Below are 27,950 nucleotides of genomic sequence, written 5' to 3' on the forward strand. Positions count from 1 at the left end.
GAAGTCAGGTGATTCCCTGGAGTGGCTCCACGAGGCAGTCGGAGCTAATATCGTATTCCCGGCTGCCTTAATCTTGCCATGCAGCGAGCAGCCTCCAGGGGGTTGCGTTCTCTGTTTTATGGAAATGCACAGATGGGCAGGGAGGCATTTTTCCGAGAGACTCCAGGATCAGTCGCACACAAGAACACACATAAACACACACGTCTGGTCATGTGTGTGCAGCTGATACATAATTCATCAGCTGACGAGTTATTACCTTCTGCAACAACACACAAATGAATCATAATAATTTCATGCTGCAGTGATCTCCAGAGAAAACTTGCCAAATATTCAGTCAGCTGACTGGCTTTGTGCACAGACATTATGAACTAAAGAGGGATTATTTACACGTGTGTGTGCTGAGAATAATTTATCTGTTATGTTGTATTAAACTTAAGTTGAAATGCAAATCTTGGACAGGTGAATTCTTTTTACCAACTCTCACACATCAGTTAAGTTGAAAAAAAAGTGTTTTAGTATTACAAACTTAAAATCAGTCAGTATGCTGAGGAATAACAATTAAAAAAAAAAAACATATACAGACCATTTTTTGCTGACAGTTTATTTTAATTGGATCCACAGAGACATAAGAGACAATTAACTGGCTTTCAAAGGAAACTTTACTTTTTTCATTAACATCATGTTCATTAGACACCTGACAACTCCAACTTTTTCAGTTTAAAAACAAAATCTGATCATTTAGGCTTATTTTCTGGAAAAAGGAGTCTTTTCTCAAAATAATATTTTAGCTGTTTTCAATTTGGTGCAATTTTTTTTTTTGAGTATTTACAATGTACAGTTCACATTTGAAGACATGAGACATGAGTTTTCTGTCCTTGATGAAAAATTCAGTTTGCAGTTTCTTCATGAAAATCCCTGTTGGTCTCAGTTCATTCCATTGAATCACAAAATAATAAAAATAATAAAGACGTTCAGCACTTTCCATTTCTCTTTTGTCATGAAAACACGAACCCTGACTCAATCTGCAAGTGAAAAAAAAAAAGAATAGCAATGAGTCATTCATTGTGGATCTTTTTATGACACAAAATATTAACCACAATATGTTCCTGAAAGCAAGTCATTTTTTAGGAAACCTTTTTAGGCAACCAGACCAACTTGTTCTTTTCAGCATATAACAGGGATGTCCCGAGTCGAGTATCGGATCAGGGTCCTGATCAAGGCACTTTTTATTGACTGGAGTAGCTGACCACACTCAGCTCTTGGTTTTCGTTGTTGGCCTTCTATCTGTGGCTTTACATCAGCTGCTGTAAACAGCTGCTGTAAAACATTGGGACAGAGCGTGCCAACATGTCTGCAGCGTGGAAGTATTTTAAATTTTTAAATGAGAGGAGTCTGTAGCTACTTGCAACATACAGTATACAGTTTGGGCGTAGGGTCAAAATTAGACACGTAAAATCCAAACACTCAGAACAGAGGTGTCCAATCCTGGTCCTCAAGGGTCATTATCCTGCATGTTTTACTTGTTTCGCTGCTCAAACACACCTGATTTAAACAAATGGGTGATTAACAAGCTTCTGCAGAACATGATGAGGTAATTTAACCACTGAATCAGGTGTGTTGGAGCAGAGGAAACAAGTAAAACATGCAGGATAGTGACACTCGAGGACCAGGATTGGAGACTACTGTTCACCCAGCTAACTCTGAAAGCTAGCCCAGCTAAGCAACACACCTTGAGCGTTGATTTTAATCTTTCTCTATATAGTTTTGGTTTGTAGTCTGCGCTGTAAAAACATGCAAGTAGGCTATCAGATTAAAGCCCTTAATGACTCTGATCGGTATTTGGGGAAAAAAACAATCTTGATTGGGACGTCCCTAGTATGTCATGACCAAATATTTAAAAAAAATTACAGGTTTATGGAAAATTACAACACCCAAACTCCTAACCCCTAATCCTAAAGCTTTATTATGATAACTGCCAGCGACCTTTGACTTATTAAAATGCTTAATTGTTTTCATAATCTAAATTCAGTTTGTCTTCCTACAGTTTAAGGAATGAATCTTTGTGTGGATCTTAATTTTCCATATGGATAATATAAACGTAAATTTGGCTCTTGCAAAAAAAAAGGAAGTACGATGACTATTGTATGAATGGCTTCTATATCGTATTTGAATTTTTGTTTACCTGCTTTTCTCCATTCAGATTTTTAAAAATGTGTAAAAACTGATAGAAGCATGAAGATGCTAGAAAAATGATAGGCAAGCCTTGAAGAAACTGATTTAATGCAACACAGAAATTATGTAAAATCTGTCATATATTGACATTTATATATTTTGGCAATTGTTATTTTAAACCATGTTTATTTAAGCATAATAACACAGTTTTTTTGATGATAAAAGCACCCATTTTCATTGAGGCGTCTGCAGAATGGCTAACATTTACTCTCAACGTTAGATGCAACAATTCATTCGTCTCCGGTGAATAGGTCAGTCCTGCTGTTCTTGCAACTTCTGAGAACAAAAGATGAAGGTTCATGCATGCTGCAGCTCAGTCTCATAAAACCACTGAGTACCATAAATAAGCACCCACTGCTGCAAACACACACACAACCTGATCATTTTAAGCAATGGCAGCACAGGTTTGGCGTTGAATTGCGAGTCCTCTTTACAATGCGTACATCTGGCACCGTTCCCTTAGAAACCAATAAAGTTGGTTCCTAATATTTAATCATTCCCAAAGTTTGAAGCCTCCTAATACAAATAAATATCACTTTGAACATGTGCAGTTTTAAGCCATGAATGTTGTGATCTCTGTTGAGCTTTTCTTCATAGTTTTCCCATGACAGCAGTTGTGTTAATGTGTTGTTTAAACTGATTTTAACATTTTGGATCTCCTCGTGATGAAGATTCCATTCATATGGTGGTTTCCTCTCCTTCCTGCACATATGAGCGGTACCGGAGCCGCTCTTCCGAACAGATATCCTCCGTCTCAGTGCTGGCGTTGCTGGTGGCGCCTCTTTGAGGTTGCACAGAGAACTGCAGGGTGTGTCTGTTCTTGGCCGGTCTGCCTTTTTCCGTTCCATTGCTGTACAAGACCACCAGTCTGCGGTTCTCTCTGGGTGCAGCAGAGCTGGACGGGCCGCAGTCGCCCCTGCTGAGGCGGGGTGAGTCGCTACTCGGGTCACTGGCATTGTTGTCATGGAGATCAAGCAGATTCCCGGTGGCGACGCTGCCGCTCTTCATGTGGGGCGTTTGGCTGTAGGTGTGGCGGTACTCCTCGTCGATGTCCTTTCCTAGTTTCCACCTCTTCCACTTTTTCAGCATCTCTGACTGCACCTGAGGCGATGAATGAAAAGCAAAAAGGAAAACAGATCGCGGTGAGGAAGATTAAATGTGACACAAAGCATTTAATAAATAGGTGAGTGCTGCCAGTGACTCCATTTAGGAGTTTAGAGCCACAGACGGCTGCTGTTGTGTTTGTCTGACATCAAAATGAAAAATGGAGCTTTTAGAGATATCAAAGAAAAAACGTGTGTTTGCAAAAAGAACTTAAATGCAAAAATGCATCCTCACTACAAAGCAAAGGAAACAAAGGGAAAGCTTTAACAACAAAAGCAAAACAAACTCACCTCTTTGTTGACAAAGCAGTACAGGATGGCAACCAGTAGGCCCTACGACAAAAAAAGATATTTAATTACAAAAAAAATAACTTTTTATTAATTTTGACAAATAGCTGCATGTTAGTATAATGCGTTTCATTGGAGAGACAATATACTACCATAAATAATGTAACAGTAATACTTCATCAATCTCCAGAAGCAGAAGGCATTTTGGTCTTTTTAGAGTTGCTGTTCTTCACGGTTTTATTCAAACATCTAAGGAGAAAGTGACTCAAACAGCCACCGTGATGACATGTTTTGTTTAACCTTCCTCTTTGCTGAGAACTAATCTTGTCTGCCTCAAAAAGTGTCAGTATCTAATGTATTTGTGAAAAGTTTCGTGTGGCGTTGAGTTCGGACCTGGAAGGAGTTGAACAGGAGGTCACAGAAGAGGCGAATAAGGCGAAGCATGGAGCCTTTAGGGACGGACTCATCAATGACGAAGGTGAAGAGGATTGCGTGAATTCCAAGCAGAGGGATGAGAGTCAGCGTTGACTTTGCCAGTCTGGACCCGAGAAGAAAAAAGGAAACAGTAAAAATGTTTTAAGATGATCAGAAATTTAAAAAAAAAGGTCAGTCACTGAATAACATTAGATTCTCTCAGATGGATGCTATATCCAACATTTTATCTAACATTTAAGCAGTTTGACATGTAAGATATTTGAAACAACAGCAAAGAAAGTATAGAAACACAGCATGAGAAACAATACAAGTTGGATGAATAAGAAGATGTTTCATTTTAGTTTTTAAGTGTTTATAATATTGCTACAATATTCTTTTTATATTTATTATATTCATATTTCTCCTCACCTGAATTTGTAGTCGGTGTATCTCATCTGGTGAGCTCTGAGCTTAGACATCAGGATTTTAATTATCCTGATGAAGATGAAGAAGTTAATCTGAAAAACGAAAGGAGAAAGGCCTGTGTTTAGAAAAACGAAGGCTAATCTGTGATTTTGAATACGAGAGACAGACAGAAAGAAAACTGAAACAACCAGCCGTCCAATCTTAAATTACATTTATCTAATATTGTTTTTAACCTGAAGTCAAGCTTCTCCTCAAACTGGATGTGAGATCTCAAATACGTGACTGTGCAAAGATCTCTATCTCTATAACCAAGTAAAACAAGTACTCTTTTAAGCAACACACACACAGACACACACACCATGATGTAATACAGGACCCTCTGAGATGACAGCACATATTTTTCATTACAGCACTCAGGTTATTGGAGCTCCATGTTTGGTAAAGTGTGGATGTTGTCATCACAGATGTGTTGGTGTGAATGGGTGTGTTTAAACTCACTCGAATGCAGTTTCCTTTAGTCTGAGTCTGTTCGCAATAATTACGCTTCCTAATCGCGTTAGAGTTGTAGTTTGATGACATACGACTTCAAGTTTGTTTAAAAGCTGCACGTCACTTATATTTCTGATTACAATGAAATGTAATTTCCATACAGACTACATGAGTTACACGGCTGAGGAAATGCATCTAGGCAAGTATCCATGTGTGTGTGTGCGTGCATATGCATATATGTGTAAACATCTATGATTTTGAACAAGGTGAAAATGGCTGCTGCAGTTAATGTGCACATTTGCTTTTTCAGCCTGTTCGTCTCGAATGTTGTTTGTCTCTATGGAAACAGAAAAACACGTGGTAAAAATTCCTCAGGTGACTCTGGCTGCGTTTGAAATGTTCCCTCGTTCACTCTGCGTCACTACGAGCACTTCCTGAATGCATCACTGCTCAATATGTGTGCAAAGAGTACTCACAGTGAGGCGTTGCAGAAATAAATGCCGACAAAATATGATGGAATCCATGCCTGAATCTGAGAATCTGGTTTTGTCAGGTACAAATTTGTTTACGACTAAATTTAAGCAGGGAACCTGTAAAATTACTATTGTAAGCTTTTTGGAAATTGCAGATGTACACTTCGTCGTAGCAACGCCAGTGAGCATCACTTCCCATTGGTTGTGGGTCCTTTAAGTTGTGACTTAAAACCAATGAGTGATGGTTTCTCTGCTTGTGTTAATGTGAAATTTTATAACCTGAGAAAGACCAAAAGTTTCTTTCAAAATGTGATTTATGATTCTGAGCTGTAACACTTATCATAAATAGATCTGAGAGTGAAACAAAGTGTATATTTTATCAGTTTAATCAGGGATGTGTTTTTAAGTTTCACTTACAGGAAGATTCTGTATTTTAAGTGAGGATTGGCAATGAGTCAGATCCATGTTTTTACACACTGAGGCAGGTCCAGTTTGGTTCCTGCTGCAGAATATTAGCATTGGTTCTGATTGAGGCTGTTTAGCAGTGTGTGAAATTCATTTTTAGTCTAATTGCATTTCTTTAAAAAAAAAAAATCAAGTTACAATGTTTAAAATAAATACATATTTCTATTTTCTTTAACAGTTGTTCACATGTTGCAAAGGGAATGAAGGCAGGAACAGAGAGACAGATTGGCAAATACAGTCTTACCAGATAAGCAAACACTATAGGGGAACGGATAATCCACCAATATCCCATGTTAATATTCTTCTCCCAGCACCTAAATATACACACAACACACACATTTACAATGCAGCTCATTGGGATTCTGCACAATAACTGTAAACATATTCATCCTCTGCAACACGAACAACCATCTGTTACTAAAAAGTCTTTAAAGTCCCTCATACTTACTCTTTGTTTTCATACAGAAACTTCACGGTGATCCATGGTATCACAAATATGAGGGGTGTACCTGAAAATAACACAGACATCTTAGATTATTAACAGGCTCTTGGTTGCTCATTTCGTCCAAAATAGACTCATTTGGAACACAAAGCTCAAGCTTATAGCTAAACAAGTTTTTTTTATTAAGATTTAAGCAGGAAAATACCAGTTTTATTATGATAAAATGAAAATTTCAAGGGAGAAAGCTCCTCGGATGAGAAGCGAAACGTCTTCAGCTACAGAATAGAAGTCCAGTTGTTTTTGTTTTTTAACTTTTTTTGAATTTACCATGGCCTGGATGACTGAGAATCTACACCAGCATAAGGCAAACATTTTTCCTTTTTTACCCATTAAACATTTCTAACAATCATGAACCTTGTCTCCTTTTCAGTATCAGGCTGCGATGACTCAAAAGTATCAGCTGGACGAAAACTTCAAATGACTGTTAGCTTTTTTAGCCGTTGTATGCCAAAAAATATTCTGTTAACTTGTTATTTACAAACATCAGCTTTAAAAAGTAATCTGAATCTTTTAGTATCTGAAATGATCTTATTATGAAAGCTGTTGTGATCTCTAGACAACCAATCTTAAACCATAACCTATTTATTCAGGGATCTTCAGTGTTTTTTGTGTTCTGTGGATAAATAAAAAAACAGCTGTAGTCTTAATTAATTATACTTTGTATCAGTACTTTGTTTAACTGGTCTGTTGCATTTTATCTGCTGTGCTTTTTAAAATGTAAATGAAATAAATCACAGAGAATTTTGATGAATACAGAATGAAAACATCTACTTTTAGTTTATTTTTTCTTTTTGTGCCATCTTATTCTCATTTACATCTTTTGAAAGGAATGGTTTGTAACTGATATGGTGAAATGTAGCTTGATATTCAATGATAGTGTCAAAGTTCTGCCTGAGTTTTAACATTGAGGAAACTTGTGGCTTCGTCTGAGAAGCCTTTGCTCTCAGAACTGCTGAAATATTTAGCATCTTCAGCTGAGCTCAGAGCTCAGCATCGTAACACAATTAACAGGAAAGTCTGAGTTTCGGTCACATCACTGGAAATAAACAGCATCAGTTTTGATCCTTAAATAAGAAACCTATACTTTAACTAGCAACTGTTTACATGATGTTTACATTAACGTGAAACCCTTTTATTGGAAGTGGAGTTTTTAATCTTGTCTGAATATATTTACATAGTAGAGGAGATGAGAACCAAAGAAGTCCCTGACATTACAAAGTCCCTCTACCCTTGAACTCGTACTGCACTATATCTTAACAGACGCTCTAAAAAAAGACGGATGAAGACAGCTACAGTTTCATTTAAACAAACATAAAAGCCAGTCCTGTAAAGTTTCACTGATGAATTTCACAGAGCTGGCTATCCGGAGCGACGTTTATTAAATATTAGAAGTACAGTATTAGTGGTATGGTAATGTAAGCAAGCTAAAAATATTAAAAGTGTAAAGAGTCAGTTGTAAGAACGTGTAGACAAAGAGGTGGTGAAGATAGGGATGGGGCAAAATTGTGTATTTATCAAAATATACAGTTGTGGCAAATTTAACACTAGAACTGAATTAAATATCTGACAAAAAAAAAAAAAAAAAGCTGTGAAGAGATTCATTAAAACAAACCAAAAAGTTTATATTCTATTATTTTGATGGGAAACGTTGAAAATTATCCACATATGTGATCATTTACTGCTTCTAATTCAACTTACACGTGAGCATCACATTATGAGATAAGGCTAGCAGTTGTCCAAAAACTCTTCAGCTCATAAAGAGGGGAAAGTAGAGAATGAGCTAAAAACTTTACAACCTGAAGAAAACAAGTCTACTTTCTGGGTTTTCAGCCCCGCTGGTAACCAGTAGAAGGAAAGACAGTTAAGCCAGCGTCTCAGCGGGTCGTGATTGTCGAGGACTAATTGCAAACTGCATTCACAAGATAGTTTCCAAAATGTCTCGAAACATTTCTGAGTATTTTCAATTTCCTCACAGGGCCTTGCTCTTGTGTGCTGGAATTCTGGACATCTTTTAGTTTTTCTCTCAAAATAATCAAGAAGTCGCTGCAGGTATCTTGAACCGATCTCAAACCCTTCACAATTTAATTCTCATGAATCAGAACATGCAAGAAATTTGACACAATTTTGTGAGAAAACCAAATCTTTGTCCATTCCAAGTTAAAATTTGCAGTTTTTGTGTTTCTAACTAGTCACCAGTTGTTGCAACCATGTTCTGTCCTTGTTGTCATTTCAGGGACTGTCATCAACACTAGATCCCTTCAGAGACTGGTAATCTTTCCATGCTTGTCTATGCAGTCGATGTGTATCTGCTTACATAACATAACATAACAGACCGACTTCCTGTTACTGATGTCCACCATCTGGCTCAACACCAGCTCTACAGAAAGCGTCCACATTGGTCTTTCAGAAATAAAGTTTAATTAATTTAAGGCCTAGCATTCTTTGAAGGAATACACATTGCCCTCTGCCTTTTATGTTAGAGTTTTAAACTGAGATCTGTCAGGAATTGTTGAGCTGTGAATGGACCCAAGGACTCGACGAGAGGGACGAAAAGATTTAATGATTAAAAATACAAAGAGCTGACATGGCAGCTGGCAGAATACACAAAGGAAACAAAAATACAAAAAAAATAATGGAATGACGTGGCAGCAAAATACCGAACACCAAGGAACAAAACCACAAGGCGCACCCAAGGACAAAGACAGGGAAACAAACCAGTATGACTGACTGAGGAGTGGGTGAAAAGCCAGGAGCATAAGTCTACTGGGGACGATGAGAGGACATGAGACAGATGAGACTAATGAGACACCAGTAACAGGTGAAGGTGAAAGAGCAGAGCCGAGGATGGAGCTGACCAAGAGAAACATAAACTGATGGCACAGAGAAACACCGGGGGGCAAAACTGAACACGAGATCACAGAAAACAACAGAGAAACACAGAAAACAAAGATTAGTAAACAACCAATACAAAAAAACACAGAGATCGTCAAATGTTGAGAAATGACAGAGGTATAGCTGTTTTTGTGTTTGCTAATGGAGCCTAGGCGTGAATTCAAACTGGAAGACCTGCCTCAGCCTCACCTGCATCATCCAATCGCTGCATCATCCACTTCCACTGCAGCCTATCAGCACTAGACCGCGCCTCCATCTTAACCAATCAGTGAGCAAGCCATCGTTTAAAAAGACTACCATCATGGCTTCATCTGTTCACCCGCCGAACTTCAACCCACCTCTACCGCTATTTTCCCAGCTCCTTCAATCTTCCTTCCTCTCTTCGACCTCCACCACCAGTGTCCAGCCCGGGGAAGACGCCTCTAATCCTCATCCTAAACTTCTCGTCCAAGCTTATCGCTATTCAGCACTCACGCCTTCTGCTGGGGTCCAAGCGCCAAAATCTTATGTCTCTCATGTCCAATAAAACTATTTAATTGCAGCTTTTCTCTGTGTGAGTCTCTCCAGGTTGAAATGTAAGTTAGCTGCCATCTTCATTCGAGTTGACTACAAAGATTAATCAGTTATAAAATGATTACTTTCTGGGAGTTTCATTAAAATTAGTCCACTGGTTCATCAGATATTTTTCTAACAGACTGACAAATGGACGCACACACAGAAGTACAACTTCCTGTAATAAGATCAGTTACGACGGTTTTTATAACAGTTTGAAATCTTACCCCAGCCAATGGCCAGGTACATGTAGAAGTACTTCTTCTCGCTGAAAACAGTGATGACCAGGAGGCTGTACAAGTAGATGCCTTCCACCAGCAGCCAGTAGTTGTTGGCCATCACGCTGTACTGCATCATCACCACGGCGCCGCGGCACCAATTCACAGCCTGACACACAGCAAGACATGCATGTAGGTGGAATTAAAGCATTAAATTCACAGAGCTGTACTTTATTTCTTTAATAGCAACGTAAATATGCCATTAGTGTTCCTGGACTTCATATGCATCAGAACTAGACACTATTTTCTTATGTCTTAGTTCAGTTTTACGGCTGAGTTAACATGATGCTTAAAACTTGAATAATAATTTTTAAAAAAACAGCACAGTGGACAAAATCTGATACACTGAAGATTAAATCCTCAAATGGTGTCGTTCTCTCTTTCCTATGAAAACTGTGCAGCTATGAAAAGATTCAATGAAATGTAGTAAAAATGTGAATTATGTCATAATGACCTGTCACATTTTCAATTGCACTTTTCCTTTTTTATTTTTTTTTAACTGGTTAAATTTAAAATTGATTGCTGGAAAAACAAGAAAAAGTCAAATTGTTCTGTTTTTTTTCAAGGAAATAAATTACTCAACTGCACAAAATTGCTCAAATTTCTTGATTAGAATAATAATAATAATAATAATAATAATAATAATAATAATAATAATAATAATAATAATAATAATAATAATAAAATACCAAAAAATAAGATAAAATAAAAAATTGAAGAAAAGATAAATATATTTTTTTTAATTTGCAACTTTTTGGACTGTGATGTAATCTGTTTAGACACAAAATCATAGTCTAATCAGATTTGTATTAAGTTATAGATTAATTGATGAGTTTTTAAACTTTGATAGTCTGTGTTTTCACCTGTAGAGGTTATATTGTTATATATTTGTTTTTTAAGTCATGAAACCAGCCATATCTGCATGTTTTTGTGCAAATCTGACTGGTCTGTGTTTGCAGTTTACCTTTATTAGCAACATTCAACACGGGTAAAAAGCTGTGGCTGTGGTTTGTTGAAACTCTTTAAAATTGTGCATCCTCCTATTTCAACATTTCAGTGAAATCCTAATAATCCATGCTGGTCTCCTACAGAGGCTGTAGTTACTAAACTTTTGTGAAACCCTTGGAAGGACTGAGGCAGGAGAAGCAAAGAAAAGAAAGGATGGCATTGAAACGAGCGGCTCGTGAATGTGCACGCGCTCTCACCGAGATGTTGACCCAGGCTTGTGTCTGAACATCGCCGCTGCTCTTCGGGTCCAGCGTGTGGGTGAGGAGGGCGTCTTTGACCAGAATGGAGACAGCTCTCAGGATGAAGGAAGCGAACAGATTCATGTGGATGTTGTTCCTCATGCAGTGGAGCTTTCTAATGCAGAAACATAAAAGAGAGAGATCATATTCTGTCCCTTTATTACTCCATCCTTCTCCCTTTTCTATTATTGTTGTCTGATTTTTTACTTCCTATTTTCTACATTTTTTTACACGTTTTTCCTGTGTGCTTCTTATTTCACTTCTTTTCTTTGGTATTTCCTCTTTTCTTCTTATCATTCTTCCCAAATAATTTATTTATTCCTGTATTTTTCATTTGCTTAAGCTTCAATCTAATATTTTTTCTCATGGTAATTTTTTTTCTCACATTTTGCTATTCTACTTTCTTTATCTAATTCTTCTTATTTTATCTACCTTCCAGTCTCTTATAAATTCATGTTTTCCCATCTTCCTCTTCATTCTTCTTCTGTGTATTTCTTCTTACGTACCTGAAGCTGATGAGAATCCCCAGAGCCAGCAGCAGGGCTCCCAGTGAAAGAGAGTAGCCCACTGTGTACACGATTCGAAGCTGCGTGAGGATGTGACCGTACTGCTGCTGCAAACACAACAGAGGCACGGAGGGAGTTACTTCCACGGACTCCATTCATCTTCAGCACACAAACTCACAAGTGAAATCATTTTGAGGGTAAAAGAATACAAGAAAAAAAGAGTGTGAACAGATGGAAAGACTATGTTAGAGTCTCAACCATCTGTCACTGTTAACAGCTTTAAATGGCAGAAGTTAATTCACTGAACACACAGTTTTACCCACAGACACTCTGGGCTGTTTTTACCAACCTCATCGGGGTCGTCCTCACATTCACTGGTGTTCTTTGGTCCCCATCTACCATCTTCGCTGCAGACTCTGTAGACCACGCCGTGCTGAACTGTTCATAACCACAGAACGGGAGATTTTATTTTTAGATTTTTAGATCTACATTTTTAGATTTTTTTTTATTAGGTCTTTGAAATAGAATTTTCACAAAACAACAAATTATTTTAACAACGTATATTTTGTTTGATCATTATTATTTTTATTTTTTCTGAACATACGTTAATTTAAAGTGGTAATGGAGCAAAAATAACTGAAGATTGTAGCTTACAGATTAAAAAATTATATTATTCTAGGCAACAAACGCACGCACACACACACACACACACACACACACACACGCACACACACAGACACACACACATGTTATGTCTCTCTATCTTTGCAGGGACTTTCCATTGACTTCCATTCATTTCTACACCCTAACTACAGCCTAACCCTGACCCTTACCCTAACCCTAACCATTACCAGTACATACCTAACTCTAAACCAAACCTAAACTCAATTCACACCTTAGTCCTAAACCGAACCCCTAACTCAAAAACATCCTTTCTCCTCGTGGGGACCAGGCTTTGGTCCCCACAAGGAGCAGTTGGTCCTCACAAGGTAGTATATGTTAGGAAAATTGTCCCCACAATGTATCAAATACATGGCCACACACACACACACACACACACACATACACACACAGAGTAAATAAACATAGTTCAGAAATGCTAAACATCAGATCTTTTCTTCACACAGGAAACAAAAAAAGACTCCCGCCAAGGTGCCAACAGGAAATAGTAGAAACAGCCTCGCTCGCAATTACTGAAAGTAGCCAAACCACAAACCACGTGTGAATAAAGATTCTGTGTAGAAAGAGCTGCGCTAATTTTCTCACGCTACCCTTTGCTGTAATTTAGTGCAGTTGTTATGCTTCAAAATACAGCTGTCGCTTTTTAGAAATTATTATTTTTTTGTCCTTTTTTGACAACAGTCATAATAGAAATCTCACACACAAAGGCTAGTCTATAGCTGCTTTGTCTAAGCATACAAAAGTTTTTATTTATTTATTTTGTGACAACATCAACACTAGTCAAACTTTAAAACCTCAGGATTTTTTTGCTAGGTTTGTTTCCTCTCCTTCTTTTCTGACACAGCAGACAGCAGCAAATAGGTTTGATCTTCAGGAGGAGATTTGGCCATTTCACATTTTAGTGTGACCACAACAATGTACAAGTGTTCGTTTTATCAAAAAAATAAATAAAATTGACAATTTTATCAGTTGTGACAAAATATCACATGTTCGCCTGAAAGACACGTGTCCATACTGTTGACTTGAGTTGGACTCCTGCGAGAAACAGGAGTCCAACTCAACTTCCTTTATCTTTGAAATAACGGCTTCATTATGTAATATGTGTTTTTTTTCCATGTTTTCAACTTTTTGTTATTTACATAAAGGGCCTGTTTAGAGACAGGATAGAAATCATGACTTGGTGTTGAATAAAAACAGAGACATTAAGAATTATTCTTCAGATATTGTGCTGTCTTTTGATGCTCAGTTTGCAAATATTCTGCAAGTTTTGCATCTGTTTTTATCGCTATTAGATGTTTGCTTGTGTAACATGAATATAAATGTTATTAAGTCTGTTAAAAAAAGACATGCTTTACTTTACCAGATCAATAGAATCATTTATATAATCTTTAAAAGCGATGCAGCGTGAAGTATTAACAAGCTTAGGTTTATTGTGGAGCTTGACTGATGTTTGGCCTTCACACCCTGAAACTCTAATACGTACGTTCATATCATTCTGAAGATTTTAGTTTTGTTCATTCGAGGAAATGGCAAGGACACAGGAGGAGCTGGGTATTCATCGCAAAGCATTTTCCGTTTTATTTACACCATCAAAGAAAGTGAATGAGTTTAAAAAACTCAGAAACACTTCATGTCCCATGTTGACATCACCCAGTCCAGAAGGGCTCTTACATAAAATACAAGCACACTACAGTATTTTCAACCTCTTGTCTCAAAAGTGGAGCTTGTCAGTGAGAAATTGCAGTTTCACAAGAAACCAGCTAAAACTGTTTCAGTAATTCATCAAAAGTCCACAAAACTAATATGATGTCTTAAAAATAGGCCTCTTAACCTTTAACTGCACGAGTATTTTGGTTCAATCATTGACTTAAAAATCCCTTCCATGACACAAACCACCTAAATACAGTAAAATACTAAATAATTTACTCATGAAAATCTACTCCAACCTTTTAACTCAGGAGTACTTTAGATATGTCTTCCACAGTAGTAGTCCTCAGGTTTACATTGAACCCCAACACCTCTGACATCAGGTTATATAAGTTAAAAACTATTATAGGCTGGCATTAATTGTATAAATCATCCGTATAGTTAAGGGCAGGTGTAAAGTACTTATGAGCAGTCATTATCTTACCTGCAGCAGACAGCAATCTTTTCGATTTAGAGAATCAGGAGGAATTCTGACAAGCTAACGGTGACTGAGCAAGAGAAAATACTGATAAAGGAAGTGAATCATAACAAACTAAGGAGCCATGAAAATACTAAATTTAGAGTTCAACCTGCAAAAAAAATTTAGGTTTCTTTCTGCTGAAAGTGTCATAGTTTGGTATTTTCTGTTTGTTGTGTTTGATTATTGTTTTGTTTCGGTTCAGTTTGCCTGTTTCATGCCCTGTTAATCTCCACCTCCCCAGTACTTTTCCTGTTAGGTCTGCCACGCCCATCTCCACCTGCTTGTAATTATTCTCTCTCACCTGTGTCCATTTTCCTCATTATCCTCTGTCTTTAAGTACCGGTCTTTCTCATTCACTACTCACTGGATCATTCCGTTTGTCTACCTGTGTCTTGCTCCTTGCCATGCCCTGTCTCTCGTTTTAGGATTTTGTCTTTGTTTGTTTTACTGCCACGTCAGTCCTTTTGTTTTGACTGTTTTCTTTAGTTAATAAATTAGTTTTTTCATTTTTATCAGCTTTGAGTCTGCGTTCTGGGTTCACCTCTGTCTCCATGCTTCTTGACAGAAAGACTGTTCTAACGATTAGCTTGATAACCAAATTAAAATTTCTCTGATTCTTCAAGCTGCGATAACCCTGATTGCTGTCTACTTAAATTCAACAATAAGACAAGAACTGCATGGTTGAAACCAGGTAATATTTTTCAGATGGAACATCAATGCAATAAGCCTAAAGACACTAAAACAAATCACAAAAGTGAGTAAAAATGAAGGGGAAAAAAAGTAAAATTTAAAAAAGTAATATTTAATCACTTAACAAGCTTGGGGCATTGGTGCTGTTTCACAAATCATAAGAACAAAATGTCAAGGACTGGGGTGAGCTCAAAATAATTTTGTTTATTAATGATCAAATCAGTCTTTCAGGATCAGAACAAAAAGAAATATTCCTCAAACAAACGGACCTGTAATTTACTAATGACGCAAAAGCAGTGTGTTTGTTGATGAGTGATGTAGTCACAACTTGATTATCTTTTACTTTTTGAAGATGAACTCTTAAGGTTGAATCATAACAGATTGTTCAGTTGCTCTATGTTGGTAAAGAAACTCCCCTATGATTGTCTGAAGACTTCACTTGTCAGCTTTATTGCATTCAGATGTGTGCATGCCTGTTTCATTTTCATTGTTCACGACTGAACAGAACACATAAGAGAAGCCATTAAAGCCTATTGAAAGCTGGATCACTGTGTCCTTGCCATTTGGGAAAGGTTTCTGCAATAACGTGCAAGAAAAGATGATGGTGTGCTCATTAAAAAAACTAAAAAAAAATGAAAGCTGCAAAAAGTTTTGACGCGCAGGAAACTGCATGAGTATTTTCAGTAGGAGTTTAAATTTCCTCCTGTAAATGAAGGTTAAATCGACTTGGCGGCTGTTAAATTGACACTTTTTTTTGACATTCAAAACGCATTTACACGGCGAAGAATCTTTTCTCTCAGCCATCCTCTCCTACTACTGGTGTGCAGCAGCTGAGCATTTTCTTCATAGCAAATGACAGCATGTCAGGCGCAAAAGTTAGGGCTTTCAGGGTTATCAGGCTGTAAATATTGGTGCAATGGGGACTAACGTGCATGTGCATCGGTTACCAAAGCAGTTGCCAAGATTCATTTAATGCTTTCCCTTCAAATTTTGCACTCTGAAACAGAAACTCCCATAAACGCATATGTTAAAAGGGCAGGTGCTGATACACCGTAACAGAAAACACCAACAAGTTGTTGATAGAGTTAGTTGATCCTGTTTTTTAAAAATGTAAACTCCTCTTTTTTGCAAAAATTGTCCCTCACACAGACCTGTTTTATACCATGGTAGGAACTCTGGACAGCTGACGTTGACAATGGTGCCTGGAGGTCCATCGGGCCAGCAGGCGTACAAATCAAAGGTTCTATTGCACACCAACCCTGTAACAGAGAGCACATCTGTAGTGATCTGTGTATTTCAGGCTTACCTTTTTGTACCTGAATGCATCTCGGTCAGACGTGAAGGACTCACCTACGGCAGGGGGTGTGGAGTTGATGGTGCTCAGGCAGTCTTTCTTGTAGTCGCTCCACTTCTCCTTCACTTGCTCCAGAGAGTTAGCAGAGGAGACCTGAAAGAAGAGCATCCTGAAGTTTCTTCTGACATTTTAACACTCCCACAGCATCTTTTTTTCTTCATCTGGGACCCCTCAGTTTCACTAACTGGTACTCAAGGAAGTGTAAATGAAGGAGGGGAGGATTAAAGCATCACTTTTACTCCCTGACAGGGTGTGTGAGGAAGAGTGAGGCACTGTACCTTTGTGCAGCTGAAGAGCATGAGCAAGGCCAGGAGGCAGCACACCTGGGACATCCCACTGATGCTGGGAGGATGGAGGTCAGTGGGGACCAGAACACGGAGGAATCCCAACACATGAGGCAGTCTCGGCCCTAAACCACCCGGCGGCCTACACACACAACATAAAGAGTGTATGAGCTACAGAAAAACAGATTACATCAAAAAATAAATAAATAAATAAATAAAGGGCTAGCACTTTTTGAAGGAATGCATATTTGCCACCACCTTTCATGTCAGAGTTTTAAACTGAGATCATCTTATAGTGGATAAATGACAGATTTACAGCTGTTTTGTTGAAACCATGAAAATGCTGTCTTGCACAATCACATGCATCACTGTTAGATCTTGTGAGATGTGATAAATCTTAGAGTATAAGTTGAGGATAACTGTGTGCTACTAGAACCATTAAATTTAGCACATTATCTGTAAATATGACTGAGTTATAACTGTTTTGAGAGGGCAAACGCCAGTTAGCCATGGTGACCATCTTGGATTGGGTTGACTTCAAAAGTTAATGAGTTCAAGATAAACATTTATTGATTGTTTTGTGAGTTTTACTAAAATTTCTCCAGTAGTTTAAGAGATATTTTGCTAACAGTCAGACAGTGTTGACTGTAAAAATGAATGCCTTTAATGGCTTGCAGTATGGGTTGCGAATGACACAAAGCTACTATCATACCAAATTTTGGCTTAAAATTTGTAAAACTGAATGAGTTTTAGTCATTTTTGTGATGGCTACTGCCAATTAACCATGGTAGCCATTTTGAAAAACTAATCATTTGGGGATGGAGATCTAGTGATTACTTTCTAAGACTTATTAAAATTTCTTCTGTGGAGAAAATTTGATAACAGACTAACAGAGTTGACACCAATAATTCATGGCAAAGTTTCTAAACCAGATGCGTGCTCAGTTAACACTTGGAGTATGTATTAGGGATAACTCTCAGCTACTACCACTCCAAATTTTAGCACAATATTTGTAAAATTGCCCGAGTTGTGACCATTTTTACGTTTACTAAAACTGCTAAGCTGTGGCAGCCATCTTAAATCAGGTTGACTCCAAAAGTTAATAAGATGTAGATGTACAGGCAGTGATTATTTTATTAAAATTTGTCCAGTGGGTACGGACAAATGAACACACAAACACGGGCAAATCCATAATGGCCCTTTTGCCTTTAAGGGAGGACAATACGAATTTCCCAGTTTCCAGATCAAAGACATGTCTTTCTACTGTATGTCATTCAAAAAGAAAAACAGCCAAAAGACATCTATTTATTTGTGAGATAACAGCTTTATTGATTTCCGTTCTCATAGGTGAACACAATAAAACACGAAGCATTTCTATGAGCAAACACAGAAGTGCAAAGAGAGAAGCGTCTTCTTTCAGTTCTACAGTAATCATTTGAAAGGTGTATCAGGAGATGGGGAAGTTTTCAGACTCAGCATGTTCCTCTTCCCTCTTATACAATAACACACCTTACACAAAAGCAATTTATAGCCATCAGAGTCTGTATGCAAGTGTTTGAGATAATGTGGAGAGGAAGAGGAGGATTACGGATGAAGCCATTGAAGAATTACAGTCAGTAAAAAGTAAGCACAGCGTCTTTGAGGTGATAATGTGCTTGAAGTCAGAGTTTCTGAATCCTTCATCAGACCATAACCAACATGTTACACTTTATCAGTTTTTATTTAACGAGAACTAAATCAAGACATAAAAACAGCAAATAAAAAACCCTAATCAAAGGCGCCGACTAACTGTTATCATCAGTGTGAGTTCCTCCTTAAAATAGAAGTTTTTTCTGTTTGCTTCTTCAGAGCATTCAGGTGTGTGTTAACATTATGCCAAGGCGGGAAGACATCAGCAATGACCTTCGAGAAGCAACTGTTGCTTCTCAACAATCCGGAAAGGGTTAAAGGTTACTTCCACGCCGTTTGGAGTCCATCCCTGTGGCACCAGCTGACCCTCTCCACCCACGCAGTAGGAGAACAAAACGAAATCTGAAACGTTTCTGCAAAAAACACCTTGACCATGGAAACATTTTTGGCTAAAACGTTTCAAATTCCATTCTGTTCCAGTCGTTTTGCTTCTGACGCAGAAGTCCTGTGTGTCCTGAGCGCCGCTGAATCACAAAAAGCTCTTCGCAGAAATCTCAGTAAAACAACAATACCCATCGCGTTGTAAAGATTAGTAAAAGAACCAACAGCAATAAAACAAAGTGATGTTTCTTTTTACCCTGCACTTGTCTTTTATTTTGTGGTGTTACAGTAAAAATCTTATTTTTTATGACCTAATGCAGATCTTATTGCCTGAGTAGGAAAACCAACCAGACAGACAGATTACACAAAGGGATTAAATTGGTTTGAAGTACTATAATAATAATAACAATCTGATTATCGCAGTCCTTTAAAGGTAGCGAAACTTAAAGAATGACTACAAATGGCATACAAGGCTTTTCTAACTAAATTATGTTAGTCCTGTTACAGAAGGCCTGCAAACAACAATACAGTTTTAAATGTGTACATGTACAGGATAATCCATGGCTGGATTAATATGGCACGTTTTTAGAACTGTACCTTTTAGCGAGGGAACAAGTGAGCTTAGACAGATTTCGAGAAATGAGCTCCGAAACGCAACAGTTTTATGGGACTGGCATTGTTGCTTTTGCTCTTTTCATAGATTTGCTGACAATATAAAAATTATAATCTGTTTTTATCCTTTAAGCCACTGCATTCGAGAAAATGACTCTCCCCCTTATTGCTCGTGTACTCTCCAGACATCAGCTATTTCTAAGTAAAAATATATAAACGTACCCCACTCTATATGAACACAGTGTATTAGACATTGCCCTTTTTGTATTCATTCTTTTTGTCATCTAATGAACTGAAAAAAAGATTAAACAAAGATGCAAATTTTGTCATTTTCACAAGCAGAATATTGGTACTGTCATTTCATAACACAGATTGTGTTTTCTGTTGAGTTGTTCTGTAAAATGGGATCTTTACGCTCTCCTTTTTCAGCTCTCAGCAGGTTATAGCACCACTTCAGGGCAAACGAGCACAGTTTAAAAATAATTGCAATGATTTTAATAGCGTTGAAAACAGATATGAGGCCACCCTTGAGAAACAGGGCATGCAAAAACTGCTATTTATAAAGTCAAAACATGCATAAGTTATTTAAATGCATGCATATTTAAAATAATTTCACCTGGAATTGTGAAGTGGGAGTAAAATAAAGCTGACAAAATTTGACTTTAAAAACAAAAAAAATCATGTACATTTTTTAGTTTGACATTAGATTTGTTCTCATTTTCTTTTTTACCATCAGGTTTTTATCCTTTTTTACACTGAGGTTTCTGTAAATAACTAAGTAAAAGTGACGACTGTATGTAAAAAAAAGGCTGCTGTTGGCAGACACTGCTAATGCAACTTCAATAAGTAAGTTGATATTTAGAAAAGGTTCTGGTTTTCTGCTACTTCAGGTAATAATGTCCTTATGTGCCATTTCAAGGACAGCTTTTCTTTCTTTTTTTTTTCTTGAGCCACTATGGCCCTGTTTATGTGCTGTTGTGCCTGGGGTTTGTAATCCAATCACTGCTATTTTAAAACCTCAGGGTCTGAATTAAACCTGGTGACAGACAGAACAGCAGTGCAGGAAGGCTTTTACTAATGTTACTGCGTGTGATAAGCAGCTGTCACAACCTCGCTCAGTGGTTATGATAAAAAAAAGGAAATGATGCGGAATAGCGTGGAAAATGTTTAATTTTAAAGTAAAATAATTCCTAAATAAACTAAAAACCGTGCGGTGTGATAAATCAGTAGGTTGTGTCGATGTGATGAGTGAACATGGTGAATGCAAATCTTGTGTCAACGCAAACCAAACGCAACTCAGGAAGCTCAACACAATCTCATCCTGGAGAAGAACAGAGAGCAACTGCACAACATGTTGGAGCTTTAATGATGTGGAGCTTCAAATTCAGGTGATCCTGATCAGTTTGACTGAATCATTCCTTCAACAGCTCAAACATGAGCACCATCAGCAACACACACAGCCAGCGACGACCATCACACACTTCTATAAAAAATATGTTCAGTTCATTGGTAGCTTTTGAAAGATTTGCTAATTCACTAAATTCTGTTCCCATGTTCAACTTTTTGCATAAAAGACTGATTTTTTTTTTTTTTTTTAACCAAGCAGGAAAGTTGGGGCTATACATTTACTCCTTATCTGAACATTTCTTAGACACACATGCGTAGATTTTTGAGTAAACGTGGAGTTTCCTCCAGCGCACAAGTGACTCTGGGCTGCTCGCGTCTGTTTTCCTTTGAACAGAATACTGAGCAGAGGACGGCAGGCAGAGGACAGCGCATAATTGTTTCAAACTGATAGTCTTATCGACCACACAGGCAGGTTTTACATTATGCACACACGCAAACACACACAAACTCACATCTAAATGCTGTGGAATGAGAATATCTGACTACATTTCCCACCCCATACAGCCCATTTAATTTCCTGCTGCATTGTAGCATATGTAGAAAGCCAGAATTTACATCTAGAAACTATTTTAGCCTCTTCTTGCTGCTTTGGAGTAAACTTTTAAGACCCAGCTGAAAAAGCACCTCGACCCTGGAAGATTTGGTAACCTTTCTTTAAAAAAAAAAAAAAAAGTCTCTAAACATACACATGGTTTCTCTCAAAACTGATGCTTCAATAGTGTATTCAGATTTGGAGCTTTTCAGTTTATTGTCTGAATAATGGCTTTAAAATCTGCTTGAATCTTGTAATCTGGTGGCACGTTAATCTGCGGTGAAGTCTTTCTGCTTTTTCATTTTATACTTTTACGCCAAGTGACCTTATTGTGACCTCTTCTGCTCGCAGTCTTCTTCTAAACATCTCAGATTAATCTATGTTACATCACAGCTCCGTGGAGAACAAAAAAGGCTCTGCATTCATATACAAAAGTCACACGACGTGCACATCATTGTGTGTGTCTGTTTGCATGTGTTATAAAAAAGCAAGTCAAAGCAAAAGATGGAAAGTGAGAAAATATCTACGCAACCGCTGAGCTGTTTGTCCACAATTGGCATGCGTGACTCATATGTTTTCCTTTGAAATATTGCTGAACACTCAGCTGTTCATATGTAAAATAAAACAGATGACCAATGATCACACACACTCTGTGAGCAAAGGAGTGTGTGTGCATCTGTGGCCACTACCGCACTCCCACTGCCTGAGGGATATTTGCGTTAACAAACTGAGTTAAACCTTCATTTGCATTCTGCTTTTGTTTCTCCCTTTCAAACACACACACTCTACTTTCTCCTTAGAGGGAAAAGAGGTGACAGATAATAAGATAATAAAATAATAAGATAATCCAGGCTGGTGTGATGTCATGTGGTGATGCGTTGCTTATTTTAGGTCTCATTTTACAGCATGTGCTTCCAGCAAAGGTCAACTTAACCTGAACTTTTGCCCTACTTGATTTTGAGACACTAAAACATTAAAATGACTCGTTTAACCTGTCGGATGTGCTACCGATACTCGGTGCAATCAGTTTAAGGCCCTGTTTACATGAAAACGATCTCTGGAAATTTTTATGTTTTTTCTGTTTATTGTGGCGAATCAACAAGAAAAAAATAAATTCCCATGGGTATGCCTGTGCTCATTGACTTGGCTGTAGTTTTTGTGCCAAGCAGGGTTGCCAGATAAGAAATGACGAACTATCATAGTATTGCTTTAAAATGATTGTATTTTGACCCAAACTATCATATTTGCTGAGTGAGGTGAGTTTTGTTTTGGAGGGGGAGGTTGCGTAGTTGTGATTGGTGAACATGTGCACAGAAAAGGAGGGGGCTTGACCGTGAACTTATCTTAATTATTGTAAATATGGCAACACTGATGCCAGGCTTCCAGTGGAGCATGTCAAGAGTTACATCCAAAATGGTGAATACACAGACGTTTGTTTGGACTGACAGTGAGGCTGAGTTGCTGCTACATGTTGAAAAGGATGAGCGGCACAAACACAACTCTGCTGTCTGCCATTGTTACTGTTGCTGATCTGCTTGTGCATGTGCAGAACAGCTACTGACTGCGCATGTGCAACTTCACACCAATGCGGGGGGTTCCCCCGAAAATCTCCACTCAGAGACCTGGGTTCAAAAAGCTTCGATCTCGGAGGAAACGAGCGCTGTTGTCACAAACAACCGAACCGCGGCAGAAAATCTACAACTTCATTCTAAGACAGTGTCGCGCAAATGACCCCAAAGAGAGACTGCGAGTGTTTTCCACGTTTTACCTAAACAGCAAAGCTCTTTATCACATTGTTTAAAATAATGTTGATGACTGAAAAATGACCACTGGGCACATTTTCATCAAAGTGCCCAACTGCATGGATACCTGAGGGGGAAAAAAGACTCAAAACAGGCAGAGACACCAAGGGAGGCTGAGTGAGCACAGCAGCAGATCATTTGGAGGTTTATGAAAAAAAAAATTAACTTTTATGACCTCAGATGATCAAATGTCCAATAATGAAGATGATGCAAAAGACATTTTCCCTGATATCATTAACGTCACACGGAGTATTCGTGGGTGGGGCATAGTGTTACTGAATAAATGCATTAGCCACATTGAGAACTTCCTCATTATGTTGTTTAAATCAATAAGCCTTCCCGAGGTGACGAGGAGAAGGTAATTAGGCAGAGTGTGGAGAGTATGTAGGAGGTAACAGAGACAAGAGAGCAGTGGCTGTAATGGAACTAAGCTGAGCTGTAATTATGTTGTTTCTGCTTTGGTGAGCTGCTTTGCCCCATATGGTGACTGACACTAAACAGGCTAAAACTCTAATGGAGTCTCTCTGTGCAAGTTTCATTCTTTCTGCACTTAAATTTCTGTCTGACATTATCATTTCATTTTTACAAATGATTTGTGTTTTTGTGTTAGTTTACCTAAATTAACTGAATGCCTTCCTTGACTTTGCAAACAGGTTTTTTAACGTCTTGTGCTCATAAAGCTACAGAATCCCCTTAACATTTATAAAATTTAGATCCTTAATACGCACATAAGAAAACATATGATTATTTGTCTGTGTAATCTAAGATCTACAACAATGGAAGTGAGAATCTTCAGTAGGAACAGCATAAAGTTTCAAAACTACTTATTTAAAAAAAAAAAAGTTTTATATATTTTCACCAGCTGCATTTCTTAATTAACTCTATGGCTTCTGTATTACTGTAACTTTGCTTTAAAAATTGCAATAATAAATATTTAAAAATGTGCTGCAAGAAGGTCAAATGTGTGGGTTAGTTGGCACTGCTTGAACTGCTTCTGTGGTGGTCTGCATGAAAGCAAACATTTGTGTGGATGGTGAGAAGAGGTCTTGGTTACAGCTGGCAAAAATCGTACAATTTATTCCTAAACTGCTTTTTAAAATTCTATATAGCCCACAGTTGTGTAATGTCGCAGAAGAATGGCTCATCAAAAATGGAATTAAACCAAAGTTTTCAGCAAGTCCTACACTATTCCTGTCAGGATTCGTAAATATTCTAAGATGAGCAGCTCGGCGTCAGACAGACACGGGAGACCAAGATAATAGGAAGTGAGTTTATTTTACAGTGAATCGGGAGCAGGAATAATTACAGGAACCAGGAACCTGGAAGCAGAGGACGTGGTAAGCATTTCCTTGGTGAGGAAGGCAGGTAAGTATTATATCCACAGGTGGGAGGCCTTACTGTGCGAAGGATGATCCACGGCACGGAGGTGAGTNAAGGTAAGTATTTCCCAGTAGCAGGTTAGCAGATTCTCCAGGAGGCAGTAGGTAAGTATCCCTCTCAAGGCAGGCAGACAGGCACAGGCAAACAGATAGGTAGTTTATCTCCGAGGCAGGTTTCCACAACAGACCAGACTGGATCCACGCAGGTCAGGTTGTCCTAGGTAGGTAAAAGCACAAAAAATACAAAAAGCTCAGAAAAGGGTTCACTAGGAAACTCGTAAATCACAAGAGGCTTAACACTTTACCACAGAGGCAAAACAATGCTCCAGCGCTGGTCTGGTTCCCACCACAGCCTTAAGTACCAGCTGCCTTCTGATGAGCCTGATCTGCCACAGGTGTAGAGGGAGTGACGAGGAGCTGCCAATCAGCCGTCGAGACGGCCCACCAGGAAGTACCAAAAATACTAAACCTCCAGAATCACCACAATTCCTTTCCTATTTATTCATTTTGTGTCCTCAGGGGTGTATTCCTGAGCATCTTGTTTCCTGTCTGCTTCGGCTCATGAGGGAAGTCAGTGGAGTGGGAAACACACACACATGGTCTGACAGGGACAAGCTTTGATCTCTCATGGCTTCAGTGTTCATTTAAACTTGCACTCCATTGCTTTTGCATAAAACAGTCGCTTAAGTTTTCATGATTTCCTCAAGCAAACAGCATCCATGCTGCTACGCGTAACTATGTTTGAGAGACAGAGCAACTCCTGACGTACTCATTTCATCAGAATAGTATATTTTTAGCAGCAAACAGGACATGCAGTTGGCATAGTGACACAGATGTTATTTGGTTCATAGAGTAGCATCAACAACTGTCTTACACAAAATTTGAGGTAGTGAAATTTATTATATAACGGTCACTCAAATTGCTAAGTATTTTTAGTTGGAGTTGTTTCCGAAGTTGGAAATTGGCTTTTAAATGAACCCTGTTCTGAGTAGAGGTTAGCTTCACTCCCTCGTGAGAATGTTTTGGTATTTCTCCAGATTGCGAATGTTCTGAATGTTGTCTACTGTATGTGAGGTAAGGACCGCTCAAAACTACTCCACATAATCCTGCCCTGGTTACTGATAGAAGAGCCCAAATGCAGGAACACTGGAAGCAGTTTCAGGATGAAGACAAAGTACTTTAATAATGGAACTAGGGTCCAACAGGCAACAGGATCAGGTAATAGATGGCAAAATAAAAACAGGGGATGAGGAAACCAGGGAGTGTATGTGTCGGGAAAGTTAAAAGATGAGTGGATGCAGAGATTACAAGCTGGAAAACAAGAGTACTAAAAACAACTGCAGTAAAGACTAGTAGACGAACTACAAGAACACAACTCAGCTGACTAACAGTAGTATGTCACTGGGCTGCAACCAGGGGTGGAAATTAGGGTGAATTTGATCAACACACACGCCACTGTGGTGGGTTGACAATTTGAACAGAAAAGGTGTTATTTGTCCTCTTGACATATAGGGGGCAGCAATGTGCTCGAGTTGCTGCTGTTACGTCGAGCCGCGTTCCCCCATCAGATACGGTTCCCCCTGCGTCTCCGTAAATAATGACTTATCTGTTAACAGAATTGTTTAAAGGGGCAAATATTTCTCATTAAAAAAACATCATTCTTTTAAAAATAAAATGTGCTAATAATACAGAGGAATAAACACAGTTAAGGACTTTTTGGTAAATTATTTTTGTCCCATGTTTTAGAAGGGGAACCGATTATTTCAGACGGCTGAAATGTTTGGTGGGCAATGAAATAATGTGCAATTTCTAGAATACAATTTTCCAAGCCGTGCACACAAAAATAAGCTATAGTTTTCAAAAATTGGCCACAGAAACACTCAACCACACAGCTCACTGACCGCTCACTCACAAACACTCAAAATTCAGTGATACTGCAATTAAAAATGTATGTATTTCTCACAATACAGAGTCAAGTTTGAATCACCAACTAGTCTCCAAACAGTCTCGGTGCAGAGATATACAACCTTAACCCAAGGCCACCCAAACCTACAAGACGCAAGAAAACTAAACTTCAAATCAACACAAAACCAAAAAAACAAGACTGAAAGTCAAACTGTGACAAACCTTCCAAAAGTTTTCATATGCTGCTACATAAAGCCCATAGATTTTTGTATTTTAGTACTTGAGAACTCTATTATTCATAGTAAATTTATTTCAAGCTGTTCATTGTTTCTAAATTCAAATTTTTGGAAAACGAAATAAAGGAAGCTTTCTCTTTTTTTGTTTCACATATTAAAATAGTTGCAATAGTTTGGCCTTCAGCACCACTATGTTCAAATCATCACCACTTCCTCCGAGGAGACATCTGGGTTGGAAAGGAGTTTTGGTATCACTGGCAGATGGTTCGAGCAGCTCAGAGCTGATTGCTTCATTCAGAGTATATTTCTGTCAAATACAATGAAATAGTGGCAGGTCAGCAGAAAAGGCAAGTGTCCAGTGGTGGCTTTGGATGGATGTAGCAGCATCCAGATGAGGTCGTAAAAGTTATGTGTGAACTAAGGAAAAAGGCAGAGTTGGAGAGAGGAAGGCACACATGGGAAGATGGCTCGGCCAGCACATACCATTCTCAGTGTCCCGTGGAGAATGCCCAGAGCAAGACCTTAAATCCTCAGCCATGCTCTCTGGACTCCATAAATCTACTACCACCCATTTCCTGCTCTCTATACGTTCTACTTCAGTCTCGTGTCGATGCCCAACACTCACTTTTCTGCACTTAATTTATTTCAGGTGAAAGATTATATGCTTGAGTTTGGTTAAAAGAACATAAAGGCAAATGACACAAGAACGGTTGCGTGCTTTTAATAGCATGAATGAATGAGTGAATTAAATTGACTAGCCAGGTCATAACTCGGTGGCCCCTGAGGGTACGAACCCCGCTTTGATTACTGATGGAAAACTTTTGGAATGGAACATTTATTGAAATCAATATTGCATTAAAGGTTTGGTGGAAAAAGAACAGAGTATGTGCATAAAAAAGCTCATTCATTCAAAATTGCACTTAAATACAACACTTAAGATCGGCTTTATTGTGTGGGTGCATTAGGATTAATAAGGGAGAGCATCATTATGATACTTATATACTTTTACTCTAGGATGTCAAGG

At 38.3% G+C, this 27,950-nt stretch overlaps 1 protein-coding gene across 2 annotated transcripts in view; it reads right to left on the minus strand.

Moving 5' to 3' along the window:
* Positions 1 to 2,263: 2,263 nt before the first annotated feature.
* Positions 2,264 to 27,950, minus strand: part of gcgrb (glucagon receptor b) — a 55,099-nt gene continuing 29,412 nt past the window's right edge. The window contains exons 2-14 of one of the 2 annotated variants that reach the window (XM_037974724.1): positions 17,038 to 17,185; positions 16,756 to 16,852; positions 16,557 to 16,664; positions 12,217 to 12,305; positions 11,868 to 11,971; positions 11,320 to 11,476; positions 10,064 to 10,223; positions 6,339 to 6,399; positions 6,135 to 6,204; positions 4,467 to 4,555; positions 4,017 to 4,161; positions 3,627 to 3,668; positions 2,264 to 3,333 (exon numbers count right to left, since the gene is read on the minus strand). In XM_037974724.1, coding sequence (XP_037830652.1) covers positions 2,911 to 3,333; positions 3,627 to 3,668; positions 4,017 to 4,161; positions 4,467 to 4,555; positions 6,135 to 6,204; positions 6,339 to 6,399; positions 10,064 to 10,223; positions 11,320 to 11,476; positions 11,868 to 11,971; positions 12,217 to 12,305; positions 16,557 to 16,664; positions 16,756 to 16,852; positions 17,038 to 17,091 — 1,599 coding nt within the window. In that variant the 5' untranslated portion in view covers positions 17,092 to 17,185 and the 3' untranslated portion in view covers positions 2,264 to 2,910. Of the gene's footprint in view, positions 3,334 to 3,626; positions 3,669 to 4,016; positions 4,162 to 4,466; positions 4,556 to 6,134; positions 6,205 to 6,338; positions 6,400 to 10,063; positions 10,224 to 11,319; positions 11,477 to 11,867; positions 11,975 to 12,216; positions 12,306 to 16,556; positions 16,665 to 16,755; positions 16,853 to 17,037; positions 17,186 to 27,950 lie in introns of both variants that reach the window. The other variant, XM_017425578.3, reaches the window with a different exon arrangement.

The sequence above is a fragment of the Kryptolebias marmoratus genome, linkage group LG3, assembly GCF_001649575.2.
Source record: "Kryptolebias marmoratus isolate JLee-2015 linkage group LG3, ASM164957v2, whole genome shotgun sequence".
Lineage (NCBI taxonomy): Eukaryota > Metazoa > Chordata > Actinopteri > Cyprinodontiformes > Rivulidae > Kryptolebias > Kryptolebias marmoratus.